Source organism: Selaginella moellendorffii, unplaced genomic scaffold, assembly GCF_000143415.4.
Source record: "Selaginella moellendorffii unplaced genomic scaffold, v1.0 SELMOscaffold_92, whole genome shotgun sequence".
In the NCBI taxonomy this organism is placed as follows: Eukaryota; Viridiplantae; Streptophyta; class Lycopodiopsida; order Selaginellales; family Selaginellaceae; genus Selaginella; species Selaginella moellendorffii.
Window position 1 is genome coordinate 536,507 of NW_003314353.1, and position 21,168 is coordinate 557,674.

The following is a 21,168-nucleotide window of genomic DNA, read 5'->3' on the forward strand; positions in this document are numbered from 1 at the left end:
ACTTCATGGACAATTCAAAAATATGATATAGGGGATTGTCTTGATATATAAAACTTAGTCAACACAGTTTCCCATGATAAATTATTTCAATAGCTACAACAAATTAACACACCATTAGTTGTCATTGAATAAATATATGTTATTATTCTTGCAGACTATCAAGGAGTTAAATAGATTGAATGCACTATTTGCATTAAATAAGGATGTCCATTGTGTTTAGCTTATACATGAATGCCCTTGAGAGTTTAATGTGGCATTAAAGCTTTTTGGAAATCCATATAACTGACCACTTCATTCTCACAATAAAATCTGTGGAACGTAGTCTGCATTATAGTTAGATCAATTAGGGTCAAAATTTTCCATGAACTTGTTATTCCTTGTGATCATCAAGGTATGCAGCACACAGCAAGACATGATGTTGTTCGCAAGGATGCCTAGATGTCCTCTAAATCCCTTCTAACCAAGCAATTTCCATTGCCTTTTTAAAATTCCAAAAGATTGCTTGACAACAATCCTCATAGAAGAATGAAGAAAGTTGTATTGCTCTTTGCCATGAAACTTGTTTGGATATAAGACCAAAACCAGTAAAGCACACTCTTATCCTCTGTCAGCAATGATATACAATGGAATGTCCCCAAACTCTATGTGGTACACTGGACCACATAAACACTTCTTCTTTATCTATGCCTTCTTCAAACCACTAGAATTCCAAACTTGTCTATCTGGAACACTACCTACTATCCCTATTGTTATGTAAAGGAATGAAGTCTTACTGTCTACCACAACTTGAACTACCATTGAGTAGTACTTTTTTGCCCTAGCATACCAATCTATTGCATCCTCTGATCCTAGGAGCTTGATTGCCATATGAGTGCAATCCATTGCACCACAACAATTTGGGAATCCATGCAATCTCTGAAATCATGCTATAAATTCATTTATTCCCTCCTCATCTGCCAATGGATCATTAGTCCTTCATGCTCAAGCAATGAATACCTAAATCAGCATAGACAAGCTTGAGTGCATGAAGCCACTCTAAATGCATCACCAATTATTTGCCATGTATCCCCGAATGCCAAGCGTTTCAAAGCAATAGCTACTTGCTTTGAAATAGCTAAGTGCTACTTTGGTATTTCTGCCAAACCTGGAGGAGGCCTCCTGGCCAATTTTGGAGCAAGCTCGTCACAAAGAAAAGTGAATGTAGATACTAAAAAACTTCTCTGAATCTTTGTGGATTTATATAGAGAAACTAAAGCTCTGTTTGATACCACTAGTGGAGACTTCTTGGCTTGATGTAATCCACATTGATCAATAGCCCTAGGAGCTCCTTTTTAGTGATCGCTCTTTCAATAAATGAAGTTGCAATAGGACATGGCATAGAAAGTACTATAGCAATCGCTTCCTTCACCATTCAAATGAATAAAAGCTTTCTTGAAACTGGAACTAAGATCATGTCCTCCTCTAGAAAGAACAACTCTACCAGATTTAAGTACCTCATCACAATCTCTACAGCATGGGAAATGATTGCCAAGGAAGAATTGCCAAGCTATGGCATGCTATGCACTCAATTTAGGGTAAAAAAAAATGGCACCCTAATCCATTATGATGTGGAAAAAAAGAAGCTAATGTGTAGCCTTATGTGGCATATAAAAAAGAGGGTTACATGTAATGTAACCATTAAAAAAAAAGGAGGGGAAAGTTGTTTTTGGAGGGGGGGGTGAGGAGAAATTTCCAGGTGGGTGGAGCATGGAACCCCACCCTAAGGGAACTACTCCTTATTCACATGGGTATAAATTAAAAATGCCTTGAGATGGAAAATACTTAGTAGTCTATTGCTTAACCCCCAATGAGCTTATAGAAGGTGATGAACTTGATCTAGCCCAAATAATATACCAAATTGAGGAATATGATTAAGCCACCTCTTCATGTGTTGAATAATTCTTTTAAGCTTTGAGTCCAAGCTTGTATTATTCTATTCCAGTAAACCATTTAAGAAATAGTGTTTGGTTGCAATCACTAAGTAAAAACTAAATAAACCAAGTGCTTGTTACATATTGAACTTAAGCAAGTTTTAATAAATTGTTCTCTTTTTAGAATTAACATCTAACTATCCCAGCGGAGCTGGGTTCCCTACTAGTCTATCCTAAAAGTTAAAAAAGAAAAATAAAATGCGCTAGAACCCTAAAACTCTTGCCACGTGGCATTTTCGTTCGTTTCGCGAAAGCTCATTCCCCACTCCATGACAGCACTTGCGCCACGGGAAGAACTCGCGCGAGGGGTCGATCGGCCAGAGCTGCGGCTCGGGAATGATCCGGAACAGCCGCGGCGCTGCGAAATCCCTTCTTGGATCCACGATTTCGCGTGCACCGCCTACTTCGCTGCCTGTTCGCGCTCCTGGTGCGGGTGGACAAGATATTTCTGCATCGACTGCTCTCGGCCAATGTGCGATTCGTGCCGCTGCGCACACGCGATGGAGCATCGGTTCATCCAGGTTCGAGAATTTTTTTTTTTTCTTTCGCTCGCCAGGAGCTGATGGTTTTTTCTTGCGATCCAGGTGCGCCGGGCGTCGCATCGCGATTGTGTAGATCTTAACGACGCGGGCGATCGCCTCGAAACGAGGGGAATCCAAACGTATACAAACAACCACAAGCCGATCATCTTTCTCCGCGGCAAACCCAGATCAGATGGAGAGGCCAAAGATTTCTGGGATTTTAATCTTTATATCCTGGAAGCAAAGTTTTATATGCATGACATCTCTTTTTGGTATGTTATTCTGCTAGCACTCGCGGTTGGAAGAAGCCTTGTCTTGGCTGTGGGAAGAGCTATCTGTCGGCAAAAGCTAAGTTCTGCTCGATTACCTGCAAGGTATTCCTTCGATTTCCCCTTAGCACTTTCTCGAGACTACTGTCGTTCTTCATGTCTAGATTTCTTTCCTTCTTCTTTCTCTTTGGCCTGAGATAGCGTTTGATCTTGCTATGTTTGGATTCTTTGGACGGCATTCTTCTTAGTTGATCCGATCTTCTTTGATTCTAATGCTCTCCTTTCTGGCAGATACATCCACCCACGCCTTGCCCCAAAAGGGTCCATAGGAGGAAGGAAATTCCCCAGAGAGCACCAATTAGATAGAGCTCATGTCCATGGAGCTTGATGGAGTGATACAGAAATAAGGAAGATTCTTAAATCTCAAGCTTGATTGACGAAAGATAGGTTGACAAAGTTTGAATAAACATTAGAATATGCCATGAAAATTAGAGCAATCCGAGATAATTGTAAACATTAATGTTTGATTGGAAAAAGATTCGAACCCGACGCCAACTTCTAACGGTAAACCAGACTCCACGTGGCATCCGGCGTGGAGTGCTGACGTGGCAAACACGTTGGATACCACTGTTGAGCGTTCTTTTCGTCTTGGTTTTGACGCCCCGGGGGCCTTTCTTCTGTCTTCAGCCATGCTTCTAGGGTTCCGGGAGGCGACGGGGCAAGAACAGCGCAGCTGCGGCATCCCCCATGGATCGATTGATCGATTGATTCGCTCAGGTACGGATGGCGAGCTCGGCGCTTCGCTGCATTCTCTGGCAATCTCTGGGAAGATTCTGTAGTAATCTGACAGGATTCTCTGGGTGTCTCGGTGGAATCTTAGGTTCTTGGCGATGCTCGGTTCTTGATCCGCAACTTGCGATTGCAGCTCCATCGAGGTGAGAGATTCCATTCCTTCGCAAACGATGCCTATTGGATGATTTCGTGCTTTCTTTATGTCACGTATTGGACAAATTTTTTTTTTCTCTTCTCGTGAGTCGTGGTATTGTGTGATTCATAGCTTGCACAGGACAAGATTTTTCGTCTTTTGCAGTCGTCTTGTCATGCTTCCTTGCCAAGTTGCTGACTTGCTGTTCATTAGGACAAAACCATAGCTCGATGATCTTTGATCCTTCTTTCTTCCATGGTTCATGGATTCTTTGCTTCTTCTTTTGTTGCTGTGATGGCTTGACTTTGTCGATTGTTTTTCCTATTGTTAAGTGCTTAGCGAAGCAAGCGACTTTGGCTTTTTTCGTTTCTTGTTTTTTTTCTCCGTGTATATCACTCTGGTTTTTTTTTCTTCGTTCAGTTCATGTGTCCTAATGCATTAGCCTAGTGCCGTGTTGCAGGCGCATATATTTTGGAGATTGGTAGGACCTTCAACAGGAGCCTCTGACAAGACAGCACCAATGCATTGTGGACGCTCATCAAACTCTGGCAGCAACGATTCTAGTCGCCCTAGGAGAAGAAAAGCAGGCGAGGACTCGTGAGTGATGGAGGAAAGACAGGCCAGGGGGCGAAACTTTGCTAGAAAGTTCCTGGGCTTTATGTCCTCCAAGAGAAAGCGAGATGAAGAAAAGAAGCGGATGGATCTGTGGAAAGCTATGCGAGATTCTAGCGTGGAAAGACTAGCTGCGGTCATTGCCTCGGCAAGAACGGAATTTGGCGATCAGCTCGACGATCTATGCTCAGATGCGGAAGGCGTCCTGCAGAGGTTACTCAGAGAAGGCAGAGCAACAGGTACTCACAGAAAGATTACGCTAAGGGAGAGATTGTTACTAGCGGATATAGAGGCGAGTAGTCAACAGCAGCCATTACTGCCGCAAGAAACGTCCACCGCGGTACCGAGAGAGAATTGCTCCGGGAACTCGGAGATTGTACCAGCAGCAGCAGCAGCAGATGCTCCTCCGGTGATCCAAGCCGTGCTGACTTTAGTGAGGCCGTCATCCACGACCGAGATCCAGCAACAGTCCAATCCAGAAGTCGCCGGAGGAGAAGGGGCTTCTTTACCCGCACAGCCGCTGTCGGGAAATCAAAACGCGACCAGTGGAAGAAGACTTCTCAGTGCACTGCTTTGGGAGGAGCGCAACTTAGATGGTCCGGATCAGGGGCTGACGGAGGGATGGGTCGCATTTGGCGTCACTGCTCCGATCCACTTCGACCACTCGAGGAGCCAGTCCGTGGCCAGCGAGCTGAACAGGGTCGGCTTCCACCGTCCGAGCGCATCACTGGACGCTCCACCGGAAGCAGCAGCAGCAGCGGCGGCGGCGGCGGCAGCTCCCACTCGGAGTTTAAGTTCGTTGATCACTTCCACGCCGAGTTCTCGAGATGCTGGTACCGCCACAGTTCCCGAGACTCCAATGCGGGTGTCTCTCATGTCCTTGCTCCGGGAGGCCGAGGAGGGAGGAAGCGGGATCATCTTCATGAACAGGCAGATGATAGACAGGAACAGTGGTGGCGGTGGCGGTGGCGGTGCTGGCGGCGTAGCTTTCGAGTCCCCGGCCAAGGAAGCCACAGGACTCACAGGAGGAGGAGGATCAAACGTAGTAACAGGGGACGGGATAACGATGGAGCAGACGTGCTGCGTTTGTATGGGACGCCAAAAGGGGGCGGCCTTCATACCGTGCGGCCATACCTTTTGTAGGAGGTGTTGTAAAGAGCTCCAGCAAGCAAGAGGGAGCTGTCCACTTTGCAACAAGGAGATAAGCGACGTCCTCAATCTTTACTGAGCGATGGTGGTAAGCTTTTGGAGCTCTTGGTTTTTTTTGTCTCGATCTTTGCTCTAGCTTGTGACAGATCAAACCATGGCCTGGGCCTTGCAGGAGGATTGAATGATCGAAGTCATTTTTTTGGCAACGATTTCGATTTCTCGCTCGAGCTGGACTGAGACGATGGGTGTCAAAAGACGCGAAAGCTCCGTACTGCTGTTGGTCCTCGAGCCTGGGAGTCTCGACGGTGGTGATTCTGCCACGTTTCAGAAACCAACGGCCAGGATGTCGTGATTAGGATATGATTTAAAATTTTCGTGCTGTGCTAATGCGAGAAGAATCAGAACGAAACTAGTGAAGGCAACGCTTGTAGATTCTTTTCTTTGCTTGGAAGTGTCCATCATGGCTCGCGCCCTTGTAGCTACGAGAATTGCCTAGGGTTCTTGATCAGGTGATTGCCCTCTCTGGTTAGGAGATGGAGATGGAGGCGCCCGAGAGCGGCGGATATGTGGAGCTCTTCGTGCGGAATATCAGCTACCAGGCAAGCGTCGAGCAATTCGTGGAATTTCTTGAGGGCGTGATCGGGCGCGAGAGTGTGATTTCTTGCGAGCTGCTCAGCAACGACAATGGCCGCTCCAAAGGCCGGGCGATCGTCAAGCTTTCGACGGAACACGCCGCGGTGGTGCTGCATAGAGCTGGGCTGGGCCTGCGATTCGCTGGAAGAAAACTCGTGGCCAATGTAAGCAACAGGGTCCAGCCCAACCCGCAGCATCCAAATGCCCGGGCAGGGAGCGCGAAGCTCTACTGTGGGAATTTGGCCGAGGATCAAACAGTGGAGTATCTGTGGTGCTCGTCCCAAGCCAAGGCCGAGTTTTTCTTCTCGGACCCTGTCAAGGTGGAGCTTCTTGTCGACAGCGACTACAAAATGGAGATCATATCAAGCAGCATTGCCTCGCTCGAGAGCTGTAAGATCTCTCCCGAGAATTCTCCAGGCCTCGTGTTCCAGGTAATCTTTCTAACTTCGACTCAAAGATTTTCTTTGCTGTCTTTCACTTTTTCTTTCCAGCTCTACTATCCTCCTCGCGTCTACAAGCGACTCGAAAACTCTTGCAGCATTTTCTCATACTCCAGAGCAGATATCTGCGACGACTATCTCTGGGCTCGCGCCACCGATTTTACTCCTGACAGTGCACTTGGCCAGTCGGTGGTGTTCTGCCTCGAGCTCCCGGATTCTTCCCAAGACGAGCTACGCAAGATCATCCAGAAGTTTAATGACTACAACTTGGGCGACTATCCTCCTCGCTTCAGACGAATGGTGTTGAGGAGAGGCCAGCCTTTTTCAGTCCGTCAGCTAGCCGTGCCGGTTCTCAGCTCGACCTGTGGATTTGATCTTCCTTTGGAGGTGGAGTTCAAGGTAAACTATTTGATCCAAAATGGCCACGTCAGTCCAGCAGGTCTTACACGTGAGTTCTTCGGCTTGCTATCCGAGAACACGCCAGCATGGTGCCTCTCGGCTTTGAGCAATCTCGAAAGGTGCGAAAAGACGTGCTTAAATCCCGCAAGTCAGATCCGAAACTATATGAGGACCACCAACAGAAGACGCGAGAGGTATCTTGGGGCTGTAGCCGCAGATGAAGGCCAGATATATGTCAAGCGTGTGCTCGTCACTCCTCTCAAAGTCTACTTCATCGGACCTGAGCTCGAGGAGTCGAATCGCGTGACAAGGCATTTTTCTCACAAGCTCGACAACTTTCTCCGCGTCACTTTCGTCGACGAGGACTTTGATTCGCTCAGCTCTTATGTTCTCAGCTCGAGCAGGGGGAGGACGAACACTGAAGTCTACTATCGGCTGCTGGCTATACTACGGCTCGGCATAAAGCTCTGCGGCAAAGACTTCCAGTTTCTGGCTTTTTCAGCGAGCCAGTTGCGTGAGAATTCGCTCTGGATGTTTGCGGACGACGACGAGGTTACCGGCGAGTACATCAGGCAATGGATGGGTGACTTCCTCTCGATCAGAAACGTGGCAAAGTGCGCAGCAAGGATGGGCCAGAGCTTCTCCACTTCAACTCGTACTTTGGACGTGCCTCGGGGAGAAGTCCGTCAGCTAAGCGACGTAGAAACCTTCACCCCGGAGGGTCATAAGTATTGCTTCTCGGACGGGATAGGGACCATCTCGACAGAGTTTGCGACTCGAGTCGCGAGAAGGTGTCGCGCAAGCACCGTCCCTTCGGCATTCCAGATCAGATATGGAGGGTACAAAGGCGTTGTCGCTGTGGATCCGGCCTCTTGCTTCAAGTTATCGCTACGACCAAGTATGTCCAAGTTTCCGTCCGAGCAAACTACTCTGGACGTTCTGGAGAAGACGCGCTACATTCCCTCCTATCTAAACCGCGAGATTATCTCCCTGCTTTCGACACTGGAAGTCCCTGACGAAGTCTTTGAGCGAATGCAAGCGCACCAAGTAGAGCTTCTCGACAGGATGCTGCTGGACTCGGCAGCTACTTACGACGTTCTCAGAGTTTTATACGCTGGAGAGTGCCACAAGCTGCTGGTCTCAATGGTGCTCGCTGGTTTCAGTCCGGTCACTGAGCCTTACATGAGAAGCTTGCTACAAGCTTTCAGAGCGGCGCAGCTGCTATCTCTCGAGAAGAAGTCTCGTATCTTCGTTCCAAAAGGAAGGCTACTTATGGGGTGCTTGGACGAGCAGCGAGTGCTTCGGTATGGACAGTGCTTTGTGCAAGTCTCACCACTACAGGGTGTGCCGGTGGAAGAAGAGATTCACTGTGACAGGGGAGTTACTGCCAGGAACCAAGCGTTTGCGGTGACAGGATCTGTGGTGGTCGCAAAGAATCCATGCCTTCATCCAGGAGACGTGCTGGTACTCGAAGCGGTTGATGTTCCGGAGCTTCACCACATGGTCGATTGCATTGTTTTCCCTCAACAAGGACCACGGTCAGTTCTCGTTTCTGTTGTCATATCAGTTCTCTGTGTGCTACTTTTACAGGCCTCATCCAAACGAGTGCTCGGGAAGTGATCTCGACGGCGACCAGTACTTCGTGAGCTGGGATAGCGCACTTATCCCTCCAAAGCGACATCCACCGATGAATTACGAAGCCCCGCCTGCCATGGAACTGGATCACTCCGTGAGGCTTGAGGTAATTTTGTTGGAAAAATGTTTGTCCAGCAGTCTATCCCGTGGTTTACGTTCTCAGGAGATTCAAGAGTTTTTTGTGAACTGGATAACAAGCGACAGCCTCGGAGTGATAGCACACGCCCATCTCGCTCTCTCGGACTGGTCAGAATTGCAAACCCGGGATCCAAAGTGCATGGAGCTGGCGAGACTCTACTCGGTAGCAGTCGATTTCCCAAAGACCGGAGTTCCAGCCGTTATGCCACCGGAGCTCCGCCCCGAGCAGTATCCCGACTTCATGGAGAAACGGAACAAGAGGACATACATATCCACACGCGTCATCGGAAAGCTCTACAGATCCATCCGAGAAAGCCACAGGGACACCAACACGAGCCCTCTGGTGTCCGAGCGTTCATTCGACCAGCAATACGATCGGGCGCTCGTCGTCCAGGGGTACCAGAGTCACCTGGAAGAGGCAAAGTTCTTCAAGGAGTGCTACAATAGCAAGCTGACGAGCATTCTCAATCACTACAAAGTTAGCGAGGCCGAGATTATGAGTGGAAGCATCCGGAGTTTGGCGAGGTACTCGAGGAGGAGGCAGGGCGACGCCATGGCTCGAGTGGTGCTGGCTGCAAAGGCTCTGGTGAAGGAAGCTCGGGGATGGTTTGACGATGGTGGCGAGATCACTGAGAACGAGGCCTGTGCCAAGGCTTTTGCGTGGTATCACGTAACTTATCATCCGGAAGCCAGGAAGGAGAGTGATCTCCTAAGTTTTCCATGGGTGGTCCTTGTGGCGATTAAAAAGAGGAACTCCGCGAGATCATAATATTTTACCTACTAAAAAATTGGATTTTTTTTTAAACTAGGGTTTTGTGGAAATAGAAATATATCAATATATTATATTTGTATAGATTTGCTTTATTCAGTAAAATGCATTGCATTTTAACCCGTTAGGTTCAGAAAACACAAACTATGTTTCCTTAAATACTAAAGTGTTTGCCAGCCTGGTCATCTGTAATGGCCTATTTCTGTAAACACCAACACAAACAAGTTCAAATGAAAGCCATCAATGTTGTTGTGTTCTTTTTAGTTGTATGCTTTTAATTGTCACAAGCTGCTTGATCTAATTCTAATGAAAATTGTTGTGCTATTTAAGGATTGTTTATCTTTGGAGATTCAGCTTTAGATGCTGGGGAAAACACTTACATTCTGGGCTCTAGGATTATGAGTGCTGTTCTGCCATATGGGAAATTGTACTTTGACGGTTGTTGGACACATGGTTACACAATAGGGGATTTTCTTGCTCAGGCATTTGGGCTTCTGTTGTTTCTGCCATACCTCCAACCTGGAACCAACTTTAGCAGTGGTGTCAACTTTGCATCTGCTGGAGCAGGCTTGTTGGATGAAACAAATACTCATCAAGTAAACTTTTATATAGATTCTCGTGGTGTAGAAAAGATACTAATACTTCTTTTGTATTAAGGAGTTCCTTCCATGAAGCAATAGCTGCACCAGTTCTGCAATGTCACAGATGGGTATAAAAGGGTTGGAGGAGCAGACTCTACTATTGAGTTCTTGAAGAACTCATTAACTATGTTTAGTATGGGAGTGAATGATATAACTAATGTTATACTTGAAAACTTACTACTCTTTTAAGAGATGTTGAATACTTACTTTCATGCAATCTTAAGTTAGGTTATGATTGAATATTGTAATTTTTAGATTTGCAAGAGATTTATAATTAAGGTATTAAATATATCCTCCTCTTTTTGGCATCACCATTAGGATGCATTCCAAATTTGAGATTTCTTTTAGCACAAAATGAAAATATAAACTTACCAAAGGGTTGCATAAGTGGTATTAACATTCTTATCAATTACTATAATGCCTAGATTCAAAATCTTGCAATCAAAATTCACAATGACTACCACACTTTAAACATTGTGACATTGAACCCAACAAGTACTGTCTTAATTGTCTTGAACAACTCTGACATATATGGTAAACTTGATTGATTTTTTGCTTTTCTCTTTTTGATATAATTCAATGATCTTAAGTTTTAAAGACGCAAAAAAAGCATGTTGTGGCAGTGGTTCATTTAATGCAATAGAGCTTTATACTAATGTTGATAAACATGATTGGAAGCCAAATCACAAAAATAAATACTAACAATCTGTCTTTACTAAAGTTAGGAACTAAATGATGTTGAGGAATTTTTTGTATAAATCTTGCCATAACAAAGCCTAATAACCTTAATTTCTTCCTCTTTAGATTTACAATCCTAAACCCACCACCAAAGCCTTAGAAAGAGTTTAGTTTTTTATATTGGAATTATTTAAAATAATATAAATACATCATTTTGTACAGTAGAATTTTCTTAACTAAACGTTGAATTAAACAATTAATAATTTGACAAAAATGATGACATGATTTTCAACTATGACTTGTAGAAACTACACGTAACCTCGAATCTCATAAGTGCGACTTCATGCATTAGCAGAATTCCAATCCAATGATGCGTCTCTGGTTCCAAGTTTTTCTCGCAAATTTGGTTCTCTCTGTGCTAGCATCAACATCCAGCGCAGACTTGGAGGATTCATTCGAGCAACTCTTCCCGGAACACCTCCGGGATTTTCACCCATGCGCTTCCCTGCCGAAGAACTCTGCCGAGAGGAGCGTTTGCAGTCTCCTGTCAGCGACGAGCAAGCAAATCTCCCTCCTCAAATCGCGAAGCATCTCCAATTCCGACACCACTGCATACAACTTCACGAACAAGAGTAGCAGCTGCAAATACAAGGATGAAAACGGGCCATCGCTCCACAGGTACGCCACCGAGAGATCACCCGAGCTCGCAGCGCTGCTCGATCGCTACGCCCAAATGCACAGTCTGTGCGTGGAGGCCGAGTACCACCGGCTGCACGACGCGCGGTACCGCCCGGCGTGCCGCTACGTCGTGTGGAGCTGCACCTTCGGCCTGGGCAATCGCCTCATGTCGCTCGTCTCGGCCTTCCTCTACGCCATCCTCTCACAGCGCGTCCTCCTGGTGGACAACGATGGCTGGGAGAAGCTCTTCTGCGAGCCATTCCCAGGCTCTACGTGGAGGATGCCGCGCGGCATGCACTCCTCTTCTAGCCAGGCCTCCAGCTTCTCGGCGTTCTACAAGAGTAGCGCTAGATCTTCCTCCAATTGCGCCAAGAACTCCTCGAATTGCCATCGATCTTCACTCCCGCGAGCGGTCCCTCTCGCCTTCCGATCCAAGACCGATCCAGCCGAGCACAAATTCCTCGTCTGCCCGTCCGCCACCAGATCCCTCCGCGAGATCCCGGTGATCTACTTCAAGAACAGCAACCAGTACTTCGCGCCGGGATTCTTCCTCAATCCCGCATTGCAGCCGGCGCTGGCGGCGCTGTTCCCATCCCGCCGTGTCTTCCACGATCTGGGCAGATACCTCCTGAATCCCAGCGATTCCGTGTGGCCGCGCATCGCCCGGCTCCATAGAACCCTAATCGCCGGCGCGACGAGGAGCTTTGGCGTCCAGATCCGCGACTTCGAGCGAAAATACACGAGCTACTTCGACACCACGGTCCCGCTTTGCATCCAGCAAAGAACAGGAATATGCCCGATCGAGGAGGAGGATCAAAACAAGGGAGAATATACGCTCTCTGTCTACGTGGCAACGATGGTCGCCGGACACGTGGCGGCGATCAACGCCACGCTGGCGGCGAGCGGTCTCCGGTTCAAGCTCGGGCACCAGCGCGCTGACGGGGCGCAGCTCGATGACGTGGGCCACCAGGAGAAGGCCGTGGCGGACATGTGGCTGCTGAGTCACGCTGACGTGTTGCTGACGAGCGGCATGTCCACGTTCGGGTACACCGCGCAGGGGCTGGCGGGCGTGGTGCCGTACAGGCTCACGCACTGGCCCAAAGATCCGTGCCTGGTGGCCGTGTCCAGCGACCCGTGCTTCCATTTTGGGCCACCCAAGGGTATGCGCTGTGACGAGGATGGGTTTGGACTTGGCGAGGACAACGCGCGGGGGACCCAAAATGTGGTGTGGCCTTGCAAAGATTTTGCTGGCACGGGATTGCAACTCGTGGAGACTTGACATGAGGATTTTTCTTTCCTTTTGGGACGAGATGCTTTGACAAGAAGGACAAGGAGTTCTGGAGCATATCCGTGTTTGTCATCTTCGATCAGCGGTCGACCTCCATTTTGTATTGTCCAACTTTGCGAATAATGGGATATCTTGAAGTTCCAATTACTGGAGTTTTATATATCCTTCTTTGTAATATGCTTCATGGCACTTTGCGCGGTTGAGAGGGTGACGAGCATATGGCACAACGACAAGAGGGTAGTGAGATAGATGAGAGAGGAGTTGTCGCTAGAAGGCGAATAAGAACCGAATCCTTTCTTTGACCAAAAGCCCTAGTCATTTGAACATCAGGATTGTTGTAAACATTATAGCAGCAAATGCCGAAACTAAGCATGTTGTGTTTGGCAATGCCATAGAGAAGCATAGTTAGAATCTTCTAAAACATGCTAAACAACAATCACTTCAAAGCCATCAAAGTTGACGTGGTTTATTAAACTATGAACCAGTTTAATGTATGGCTTTACAGTTTAGTATTATACAGTAGAATGATTTGAAAAATTTATCTTGTCAAAGTCAGGAATTTCTAGAGGTGGTGTTGCTTGCTTCTGGACACTTTCCTGTTGGGACCTTCTACAAGAATACTGTGAGCTCTCATTTTTGGTTAACACCATTTCAAAGTCTACGTTTGAATCTTTTATCCACCAGTCGCAGTTCAAATGTGAGACGCAGCTTTGCTCGTATAAATAGGCGAGTTGGAGAAAGCAATTCTCGCAGCTCCAATCCATTTCCATTCCTTTCCATTGTGAGAAAGCAGGAAGAGTTTTTGGAAGCCATGGCCAACGTGAAGCATCATCAGGTGGAGGTGAATGTTTCCATCGACCGGATGTGGGGAGCATTCCAAGACATGCCCCATTTGCTCAGCAAGATCGTCCCCGAAGGGATCAAGAGCGTCGACAAGAAGGATGGAACCGTCACGATCCACTTCGCGCCTGGTAAGCTCCTCAGTAGTCTATGATCACATATGATAGACAAGTTGGATCGAATTGTTTCTTCAGCCATCGCCGAGAAGTATGGAGACTACGTCAAGGAGAAGGTCGAAGTCGATCACAAGACCAAGACCCTGGTGACCGAGATGCTGGAGGGCGCAGGGCTGGGCAAGAAGTACACCTCCAAGAAGCTTGTGACTTGTCTCAAGCCGGGCAAGAGCGCGAGCTCCACCCTCGTCTCGTGGGACGTCCACTGCGATCCAGTCGGCGAGGACGCGGCCGAGGAAGCCGAGAGCCTCTCCACGCTCAAGAAAGTGGAGGAGCACCTCGTCGCCAATCCTTCTCTCTACGCTTGAGAAGAATCAAAGAGATTGCAATAAAGGATTTGGGTTTGTGAGAAATTTTATACAAAAATTTTGAAAAGAAAGATTTGGGTTTCATGCGAATTTTGTCCATGTTTTCTGCTTCTAGACAAAAAACAAAAAAAACAATCCATGATTAAAAAACGGTGGTTGACAGAAAAGAAATTGACGTTGAGTTAGAATGGTTGATGGAGAAACCACTGTATATTTCTAAGAAAGTGTGATTAAAACGAATGGAGATTTCTAAGAAAGCTCGAGCCGGCACAAGAGTACTCGCAGGCGCCCCCCGTCGGTGATTAAAATGATTAAAACAGAATTGGTTGATAGAAAAAAAATTTGGACCATTTCTCGATTTGTGCGTGTCATCCTTGCGCAGGGGCCATGCTAATCTTCTCTGTATCGTTCCAATTTTATCTGGTGTCTCCGAAGAGACATGAACTTTACATCACCCAACACTATATATAGAAAATATTTGCAAATTCGCTTGGGCAAGTGGGATAGGGCTTTTTCGAGCCCTAGGCCTACAGCATATTCTGCCCTAGAGGATATTCTACTTTCTCCCACCTCTTTTTCTAGGGCATGGCGCTGCTAGGCGAGGAGTTTAGAGGCGCGGCGTTGGAGATGGCGCGGGCGTGGGAAGCGTGCACTGATATGCCGCTTTGGCAATGGCGATCTTTCCGCCATCCTCATGGGCTGCCACCACCCGATTCGGTAATTTTGTTCTTTTTCTCCGAGGATCTCCACAGTCGGCACAGTAGATTTATGTCTTTTCCCGCAAATTCGCTTGCTAGTGCTCTCAATCAGTGATGTGGAGCAAACTTGCGAGCTCTTTCCTGTCTCCTCTCTTTTTGCCACTGTGATTGAATTGTGATTGTTTTCGTCTCCTCTTTTCTGCCTTTTGTGTGTCCGTTCGAGACGTTGTTTTTCTTATCTATATCTACCACTGGTTCTCTTTCTTTTAAGGAGTTTCCTTCTTATTCTTTCCTTGTCTTTGCTATATAGCACAGCGTTTACGTTGATTCAGTTTTGTTTTTCTAAACTTTCGCTGTCACAGGCTGGAGGATATCTTGTTCTTGAGGATGTTCCCGTAGATAGCGAGTACAATGACGAAGCTCCGGAGGTAACGAACTCTTGCTAGATCGAGCGAGATCTTGGATCCAGACAAAGGAGCTTCTCTGTTTTTGTTTTGGTTTCTATAGGACGATGGTCCGACTACCAAAGAAGCTTGTCGTGACGACATTGCGACGGTGAGTACTTTCACAGCACACGCTTGGGTTTGTCGTCGAAAGACTAAACTTTTGCGCCTTTAGGCTGACATCGAGGCACCTCGAGTACATTTCTACACATATCATATTCTCTACAGTGATTCATACGGAGTTCCAAGGCTGTTTTTCAATGTTCGGCTTCCAGGCAAGCTTTTCCCCTTGTCCTGAATTCGTTTTTCTTTTTTCCCTTGTGTTTTTAGTATTTCTTTGAAATGATTATTCTTCTGTTATGTTTTGCAAGAATACAGATGGCAGACAGTTGGATTTGGAGCAAGTACAGAAAGACCTGCCACGCTCGTCCTGCGAGGAGCTTAAAAGGCACCGTTGGACTTTCCTCACTCTCGAGGTAAATAAAAGAAAAAAAAAAGAGTTTTTTTTTTCTCTCTCTCTTTTTTTTTTTTCCCGGGACAAAGTTCATCTGAGATTTGACGGTATTCCAGGATCACCCGTATTTGCATAGTCCGTGGTTCACATTGCATCCGTGCGGAACAAGTGGCCTAATGACCTCTATATTCCCCGTCGCAAGCTCCGAAACCGAGAGAAGCGGAATCCATTTGCATCCTCGAGTGTCCCGCAAAGTTGAAAGTGGCAGTGGCCTCCGATACCTGCTGGCCTGGCTCTCATTCTCGGGGGAAGCTGCGGGGCTAAAGATATCGTCCCAGACATTCTCAAAACTTATATCGCATTTAAACCAAGAGAAAAACGAGAACAACAGCAGGGTGGAGTAAGTGGACAACAGCATCGCTTCTCTTTGCTTCAATAAAGAAGACGAAGAAGATGGGAAAGGAAAAGTGGCCAAGGCCAATTTTTACAAAACAAAGCACACTCTCTGGTGACTGTGGTGACTCTGGGGGCTTGGGACTTACTTCGGCTAGACGGTGTAGGCGTCCGCATTGGCCTGGAGGAAAGCCTCCTCTGCCTTGAGGAGGTCGACGAGGCTCGACTTGATCTGCTCCAGCGGTGGCTCGCCGATGGGCTCGTAGTCGACGCTGATGCTGAGGAGAGTGGTGGTGTCGTCCTTGCCTGGCTTGAACGCCGCGGTCCTCTTGAAGGACGTGAAGTGCTGGCCGATGGCACCACCCTCGAGCGCCGACACCGTCATGGTCTTGGACTCCTCGTCCACGAACTCCACCTTTTCTTTCACGTATGGAGCTCCGAAGACCGCCGCTGCAGCTGGAACAAGCGCGGCCAAAACAAAGTGTGAGAAAAGGAATTCAAGCTATCGCTACTGTAAGTCTCTCTTTCTTTCTACTCTCTCTACTTGTTCTTATTAGTGTCTTTGGACAGAGGGAAGAAGACAACTGCGAGAGAGAGAGATATATATAAGTTGGCTGTGCTGTTTTACCGGGTCCGAATGTCAAGAGCCGGACGCTTCCGGTGCCGCCGGTTCCTTCCAGCAGCTCGATGCTCTTGATCTTGTCCGGGATGATCTTTGGGAACAAGTTGCTGCTATCTTTGAGCGCGTTCCACAGGCGGTCGGAGCTGGCATTGAGCTCAACATCCTCAAAGGTCGTGGTCACCATAGCTGCTGCTGCTGCTGCTGCTGCTAGCAAAAGAAACCAGAGAAAACCAACGTCGCCGGTCGAAGAGACCGGCAAGAAGATCGAAAACACTCAATCAAAACGAGCGAGCAAGCGAGCAAGCGAGCGAAGAAGAAACAAGACGAAAGGAAGGAAGAAAGTGGCGAGGGATCGGAGGGGCGGGGGCGAGTTAATATATGCGAGGGGGACGCGAGAGAGAAGTTCCAACAGTACAGCAGCAAGGGGCCCATGACGCACACACAAAGCAGCCAAGTTCAGTGATTCCAATTAGCGCTAGCTCCTAATTTCTTTGCTTAACTTACTGTTTCTTCTTCTTTTAGTTTTGTGAAACCAAAGTGCAAAGAGCGATCATTCTGTCCCAATGGCGAGCAACACAGCGAGTATATTATTTTTCTAGTGCTCCACTTGGGAGGTAGCTTAGACATTGTTAAAATCCTCTCTGATCACAGTCTCTTTTTGGTATTGGCTGGTCCTCCTTAAAAAGATTCTCTCTTTTTTCTCCTTTATCTTTTCCTTTTTTCCATTTCGGACTCTTTTTCGAATAGTTTAGGATTAATAAGTCAAATAAAATGTTTGGTTTTCTTCTTTCTTCATGATGGCTGGAGATCGCTCGCTTGCGCTTGTGCTGCCAGAGGAATTCCGCCCGTGCTGGAGTTTCTCATTGCCGCCTTCTCTTGGGGAGGAATCTGAGATTTCTTTCTTTCCAACACCAAAAAAGAAAAACAATGTTTTGATTCCTAAAAACCACCGGAAAAACGTCCTGTCCGAAGTCAAACCATTTGTTAATTCGGCGAATAAAGCAAAATGTAACACAAATGGCAGGCACTTACGAAATAAATATGTACTAGACATATCTGGAAAAGCAAAGCAAAGTGAATAGAAGATAAAAGAGCAAAAGCTACCAGAATATATTCTCACGCAGAGAGGAGATATCATTCTTGTCATGCTCTAGAGGGTACCACAATGACATCATTTTGGTGTCATCATACAAGCTTACCTGTGAATGCGTATCAACTAATCCTTGGAAAAAAAAAAACGAAAACAAACGTCCTTACTCACAGTAATAGAGTTTCTTTCATTTTCGCGAAGCTCCAAGCCCTCTGTGCATCAAGAACAAGGAATTAGCTTTGAGTTTAGTAAAACTCTCTTTCTCTCTTTCTCTCTCTCTCTCTCTCTCTCTCTCTCTCTCTCTCTCTTTCCCTGTAGGGACTGTCTCCATCTCGGGCACTCTCGCTATCACTGCTCTCGCAAACCCGAGAGAAATGGAAATCATACCTGAGCACACTCGCATCTTTCATGCGTGGAGCTGTGTCGTCTCGCCGAACTGAGCCTCCTCCACGCCACTGTTGTATTCCTCATTGTGTGACAGCAAGTATGCCTCGATCGCGTGGAATGTCCCCAGCGCTCCCATCTTCGACTCCTCCAAGGACGGGCTCTCCACAAGGGGCTCGTACTCGAGCCTCCAGGTGATGGTCGTGCTGGAGCCATCGCCGCTCGGTTCATACGAGACTGTGACGCGGTACAGGCTGAAAACGATGCCGATGAATCCTCCATCGATGACGGAGGTGACCGTGGTGTAGTTTGCCTCGTCCACGGACTCCACTCTCTCCTTGATAAACTTCACCATTGGCACGGCTGGTATGAAAGCACTAACAGGATCAATAAACGCATTTGAAACGAGCTTGCTTTCTTTTCTTTTCTTCACCTGGTCCAAAGTTGAGGATCCTTACGCTGCCTGCCGACCCGTCCCCCTCCAGGCTTTCGACTGTAGCGAAGACCTCCGGCATCACCTTTGGCAGCAGCACGCTGCTGTCTTTCATTGCTGCCCATAGACGTTTGAGAGGCACTTGCACGACAGTCTGCACAGATTCCATTGCTACCATTTCTCAAGAATCCTGCAGCAAGAAACTCTCAGTACACCGGCGATGCGAAACTTCTGCCCCAAGGCAATGCTTACCCGATCCAAAGATACACGTATTTATTCACACTTCTGACGGCGAAAGAAACTGCGAATTTTTTTTGGTGCGGAGTCAAGCTTCTCCACCGCCAACTACCTTGTAGTAGCACTGCCACAAACGTCTCGATTCAGAATAAGTCCACGACAAAGTCGAATATTCAAGAGTAACTTGCCTGTATTTTAAAGGAGAGGCAGCCTTCTACTGACAAACCGTATTGCATAGCAACTTCTTGATGCTCACAGTCAACAGCAGCCGTGGCCACATGCACCGTCGCCTGCATCAAAATTTCTAAAGAAACGAAACAAGTTTGTCAGCACCGCTGCGTTGCCAGCTTTCATTCGCGTCAAAAGTTGATTGTGTTCGTTCTAGTAAGAGAGGTTACACGGTCCGCGGCCGCTTCATGCCGGACTCTTGTGTCTGTGAGACATCAGAGTCTGCTTGACCAAACGCAATGGACTCCGGCAGCATAAAACTCAGACAAAGCATGGTCTGCAGAAATAACAAGAATTTAATTCTCAGAAAGACCACACCATGAGCAAGAGTTTACCTTGTTTGGTGCAACCAAACGCACTGTCCAAATCGATGCTCCAGGTAAAGATCCTCTGATAGTGTTTTCAGCAATCTGGAAAAGATCAAGCCAGATATAAAGAACAAAAGACAAGAATTACGAACATTCATAATGTCAGCAGTTGTTTGTTTGGCTCTCAAAAAGCAGTAGCAGTGGACACACGGCATCGAGCCTTTCCAGGAATCCTTTGAAAGCAAACCTCTGAAGGTGTCTGTACGACTGTGAGCACGGGAAAGAAAACATCGCTAGATGATTACCTAGGAACGTTAAAGCTGAGGCCGGCAAGTTCATCACAACGTGATCAAAGTGCTCCCATGGCTTAGCTTCAACTACGTCTGAATGCACCGCATTTGTTTGCTTTCTTTTAACTTTAGCCTTAAGCGTATCTGCAATAGACGAACACAATGCATTGAGGATAAACTCAGTCGTAAAGACTTCTTACCTGAGTCTTGTCTATCTGAAACACCGTCCCTTGATGTGTTTCCCTCGTCAGCTTTGTTCAGAGCATGGGCCATTGCTGTTGCTGGATTCACCAGTTCCTTCATAAATTCTCGAGCGTCCATATTGTAAGCGACGATCCTGTTGCCGACCTTGTTAACGTCGGCATTTTTGAGAAGGTATTCCACACTTGCAGGATTGAGATCGTTCGCATAGACCAAGCATCCCTTCTGTGCAGCTGGTATGGCAAAGGGCCCGACCCCTGCGAACATATCACAGATCACCTGGCCAGGCTGAAACTCGGACACAAGCCGCTTGTGCTCGTGTTCAAGCCTTGAGTTCCAGTAAACGAGGCCGTAATTCAGGTGGAAAATGGCACCGTACTGCTTCACCTCTGTAACCATATTGTCCTCTCCGGCCAAAAGCTCAAAGCTCGGAACACGGAACTCGTTCTTGATAGTGCCAACTTTGTTAAGCACAGTTTTCAGCTTTGGATTCTTCTGCAAAGCAAACATGCCTCGGGACGTGGCTTTGGTGAAATATATCAAAACTTACGTCAAGTAGAACCTTGCCAATCAGTTTTTTGTAAGGGAGATGCTCATCTCGGAGGTTAAGATGTGCAATATGTCCTGAAAGTTTCACTGTCAGCGTGAAAAAAAAGTAGAAAGAAAGAAAATACCAATTGTCTCGAAACTACTCGGCACCTCACAAGTTTTTGGAAGAATCTCTCTTAAAACGTGATCTGTGAAGTCTCTGTCAGAGAAAAGCCATCAAAAGAAAAGGAAAACAGCGTACCTGCGGACCAATGCTCGTAACTTAGTAGAATCTCATGCGGAGTCACGTCGAGATCGACAAGATCTTTAAGAGCGTTTAACTTCTCATCGGGAATTTCGTGCAAGCCTTCCTTTACCAGAGCAAGAAAGAGATGGAAGCTAAACAAGCAATAGAAATGTGAGACTACTCACTTGGATCTTTCACCGATTCTGAGAAAATCACTAGCCGAGACTCCGCATCAGCTGGATCATTGACGATGTGCTTCACTCGCGGCTTGTCGATGACATAGCTGAGGAAACGAGAGATTCCTTCACAATCTCGAGAATACGCATCGGATTCACTCACCCGGCGAGCAATTTCGACACCTGACCGCACAGCCGCTTTGGAACGCGCAATGCTTGCAGCCGAAGGCTCTGCGCAAACCTAGATTCATCCAGGAAGAGCTCCGCCCGCTCCTCCGCCATAGCGGGAAGCACTAGGGCTTTGCAAACCTCCATCTTCGCGTTAAACCCCAAGCGGAATCTCTCATGCGAACGCCGGAATATGCCAATT

At 47.1% G+C, this 21,168-nt stretch overlaps 8 protein-coding genes and 1 non-coding gene across 15 annotated transcripts; 5 read left to right on the forward strand and 4 right to left on the reverse strand.

The window, feature by feature from the left end:
* Positions 1 to 3,436: 3,436 nt before the first annotated feature.
* Positions 3,437 to 5,855, forward strand: LOC9662299. 3 transcript variants are annotated; one of them, XM_024662733.1, is made up of 4 exons: positions 3,437 to 3,537; positions 3,641 to 3,695; positions 4,146 to 5,534; positions 5,583 to 5,855. In XM_024662733.1, exon 3 carries the CDS (start codon positions 4,290 to 4,292, stop codon positions 5,523 to 5,525), a length of 1,236 nt encoding a protein of 411 aa, XP_024518501.1. In that variant the 5' UTR covers positions 3,437 to 3,537; positions 3,641 to 3,695; positions 4,146 to 4,289; the 3' UTR covers positions 5,526 to 5,534; positions 5,583 to 5,855. The 3 variants fall into 3 exon arrangements, with proteins under 3 accessions (XP_024518501.1, XP_024518504.1, XP_024518503.1); XM_024662736.1 differs by having other exon boundaries at positions 5,593 to 5,855; XM_024662735.1 differs by having other exon boundaries at positions 5,619 to 5,855.
* Positions 5,856 to 5,959: 104 nt separating this feature from the next.
* LOC9661883 (probable RNA-dependent RNA polymerase 1) lies at positions 5,960 to 9,542 on the forward strand. The gene is made up of 4 exons (XM_002988885.2): positions 5,960 to 6,510; positions 6,571 to 8,456; positions 8,509 to 8,659; positions 8,717 to 9,542. The coding sequence occupies exons 1-4, from the start codon at positions 5,980 to 5,982 to the stop codon at positions 9,458 to 9,460; spliced, it is 3,312 nt and encodes a 1,103-aa protein (XP_002988931.2). The 5' UTR covers positions 5,960 to 5,979; the 3' UTR covers positions 9,461 to 9,542.
* Positions 9,543 to 9,651: 109 nt separating this feature from the next.
* On the forward strand, positions 9,652 to 12,736 carry LOC112341863 (probable fucosyltransferase 9). The gene is made up of 3 exons (XM_024662719.1): positions 9,652 to 9,664; positions 9,815 to 10,056; positions 11,135 to 12,736. The coding sequence occupies exons 1-3, from the start codon at positions 9,652 to 9,654 to the stop codon at positions 12,734 to 12,736; spliced, it is 1,857 nt and encodes a 618-aa protein (XP_024518487.1).
* Positions 12,737 to 13,459: 723 nt separating this feature from the next.
* On the forward strand, positions 13,460 to 14,156 carry LOC9661884. Its single transcript, XM_002988886.2, has 2 exons — positions 13,460 to 13,716; positions 13,780 to 14,156. The coding sequence occupies exons 1-2, from the start codon at positions 13,557 to 13,559 to the stop codon at positions 14,064 to 14,066; spliced, it is 447 nt and encodes a 148-aa protein (XP_002988932.1). The 5' UTR covers positions 13,460 to 13,556; the 3' UTR covers positions 14,067 to 14,156.
* A 246-nt stretch (positions 14,157 to 14,402) lies between these two features.
* Positions 14,403 to 14,505, reverse strand: LOC112341871. The gene has a single exon (XR_002990723.1). It is a non-coding gene; the product is annotated as a U6 spliceosomal RNA (small nuclear RNA).
* A 149-nt stretch (positions 14,506 to 14,654) lies between these two features.
* On the forward strand, positions 14,655 to 16,153 carry LOC9661885 (ubiquitin-like-conjugating enzyme ATG10). The gene is made up of 6 exons (XM_024662757.1): positions 14,655 to 14,783; positions 15,127 to 15,192; positions 15,272 to 15,319; positions 15,383 to 15,482; positions 15,586 to 15,683; positions 15,778 to 16,153. Exons 1-6 carry the CDS (start codon positions 14,694 to 14,696, stop codon positions 16,063 to 16,065), a joined length of 690 nt encoding a protein of 229 aa, XP_024518525.1. The 5' UTR covers positions 14,655 to 14,693; the 3' UTR covers positions 16,066 to 16,153.
* Positions 16,003 to 17,245, reverse strand: LOC9661886 (major pollen allergen Bet v 1-A). The gene is made up of 2 exons (XM_024662759.1): positions 16,683 to 17,245; positions 16,003 to 16,510 (listed from the first exon to the last, which is right to left on the reverse strand). Exons 1-2 carry the CDS (start codon positions 16,858 to 16,860, stop codon positions 16,209 to 16,211), a joined length of 480 nt encoding a protein of 159 aa, XP_024518527.1. The 5' UTR covers positions 16,861 to 17,245; the 3' UTR covers positions 16,003 to 16,208.
* Positions 17,246 to 17,590: 345 nt separating this feature from the next.
* On the reverse strand, positions 17,591 to 19,225 carry LOC9662300 (major pollen allergen Aln g 1). Of its 4 annotated transcripts, none has more exons than XR_002990718.1 (6): positions 19,009 to 19,225; positions 18,836 to 18,944; positions 18,584 to 18,773; positions 18,154 to 18,513; positions 17,938 to 17,978; positions 17,591 to 17,638 (listed from the first exon to the last, which is right to left on the reverse strand). XR_002990718.1 is itself a non-coding variant. In XM_002988948.2 (5 exons), exons 3-4 carry the CDS (start codon positions 18,759 to 18,761, stop codon positions 18,173 to 18,175), a joined length of 519 nt encoding a protein of 172 aa, XP_002988994.2. In that variant the 5' UTR covers positions 18,762 to 18,773; positions 18,836 to 18,944; positions 19,009 to 19,225; the 3' UTR covers positions 17,756 to 17,978; positions 18,154 to 18,172. The 4 variants fall into 4 exon arrangements, 2 of the variants coding, with proteins under 2 accessions (XP_002988994.2, XP_024518523.1); XR_002990717.1 differs by lacking the exon at positions 17,591 to 17,638 and adding an exon at positions 17,756 to 17,875; XM_002988948.2 differs by lacking the exon at positions 17,591 to 17,638 and having other exon boundaries at positions 17,756 to 17,978.
* Positions 19,180 to 21,113, reverse strand: LOC9628882 (tRNA (guanine(37)-N1)-methyltransferase). Of its 2 annotated transcripts, XM_024662753.1 has the most exons (10): positions 20,962 to 21,113; positions 20,808 to 20,905; positions 20,638 to 20,742; positions 20,522 to 20,584; positions 20,398 to 20,471; positions 19,847 to 20,342; positions 19,662 to 19,790; positions 19,509 to 19,615; positions 19,384 to 19,458; positions 19,180 to 19,325 (listed from the first exon to the last, which is right to left on the reverse strand). In XM_024662753.1, exons 1-10 carry the CDS (start codon positions 21,111 to 21,113, stop codon positions 19,215 to 19,217), a joined length of 1,410 nt encoding a protein of 469 aa, XP_024518521.1. In that variant the 3' UTR covers positions 19,180 to 19,214. The 2 variants fall into 2 exon arrangements, with proteins under 2 accessions (XP_024518521.1, XP_024518522.1); XM_024662754.1 differs by lacking the exon at positions 19,180 to 19,325 and having other exon boundaries at positions 19,509 to 19,605.
* Positions 21,114 to 21,168: the final 55 nt, after the last annotated feature.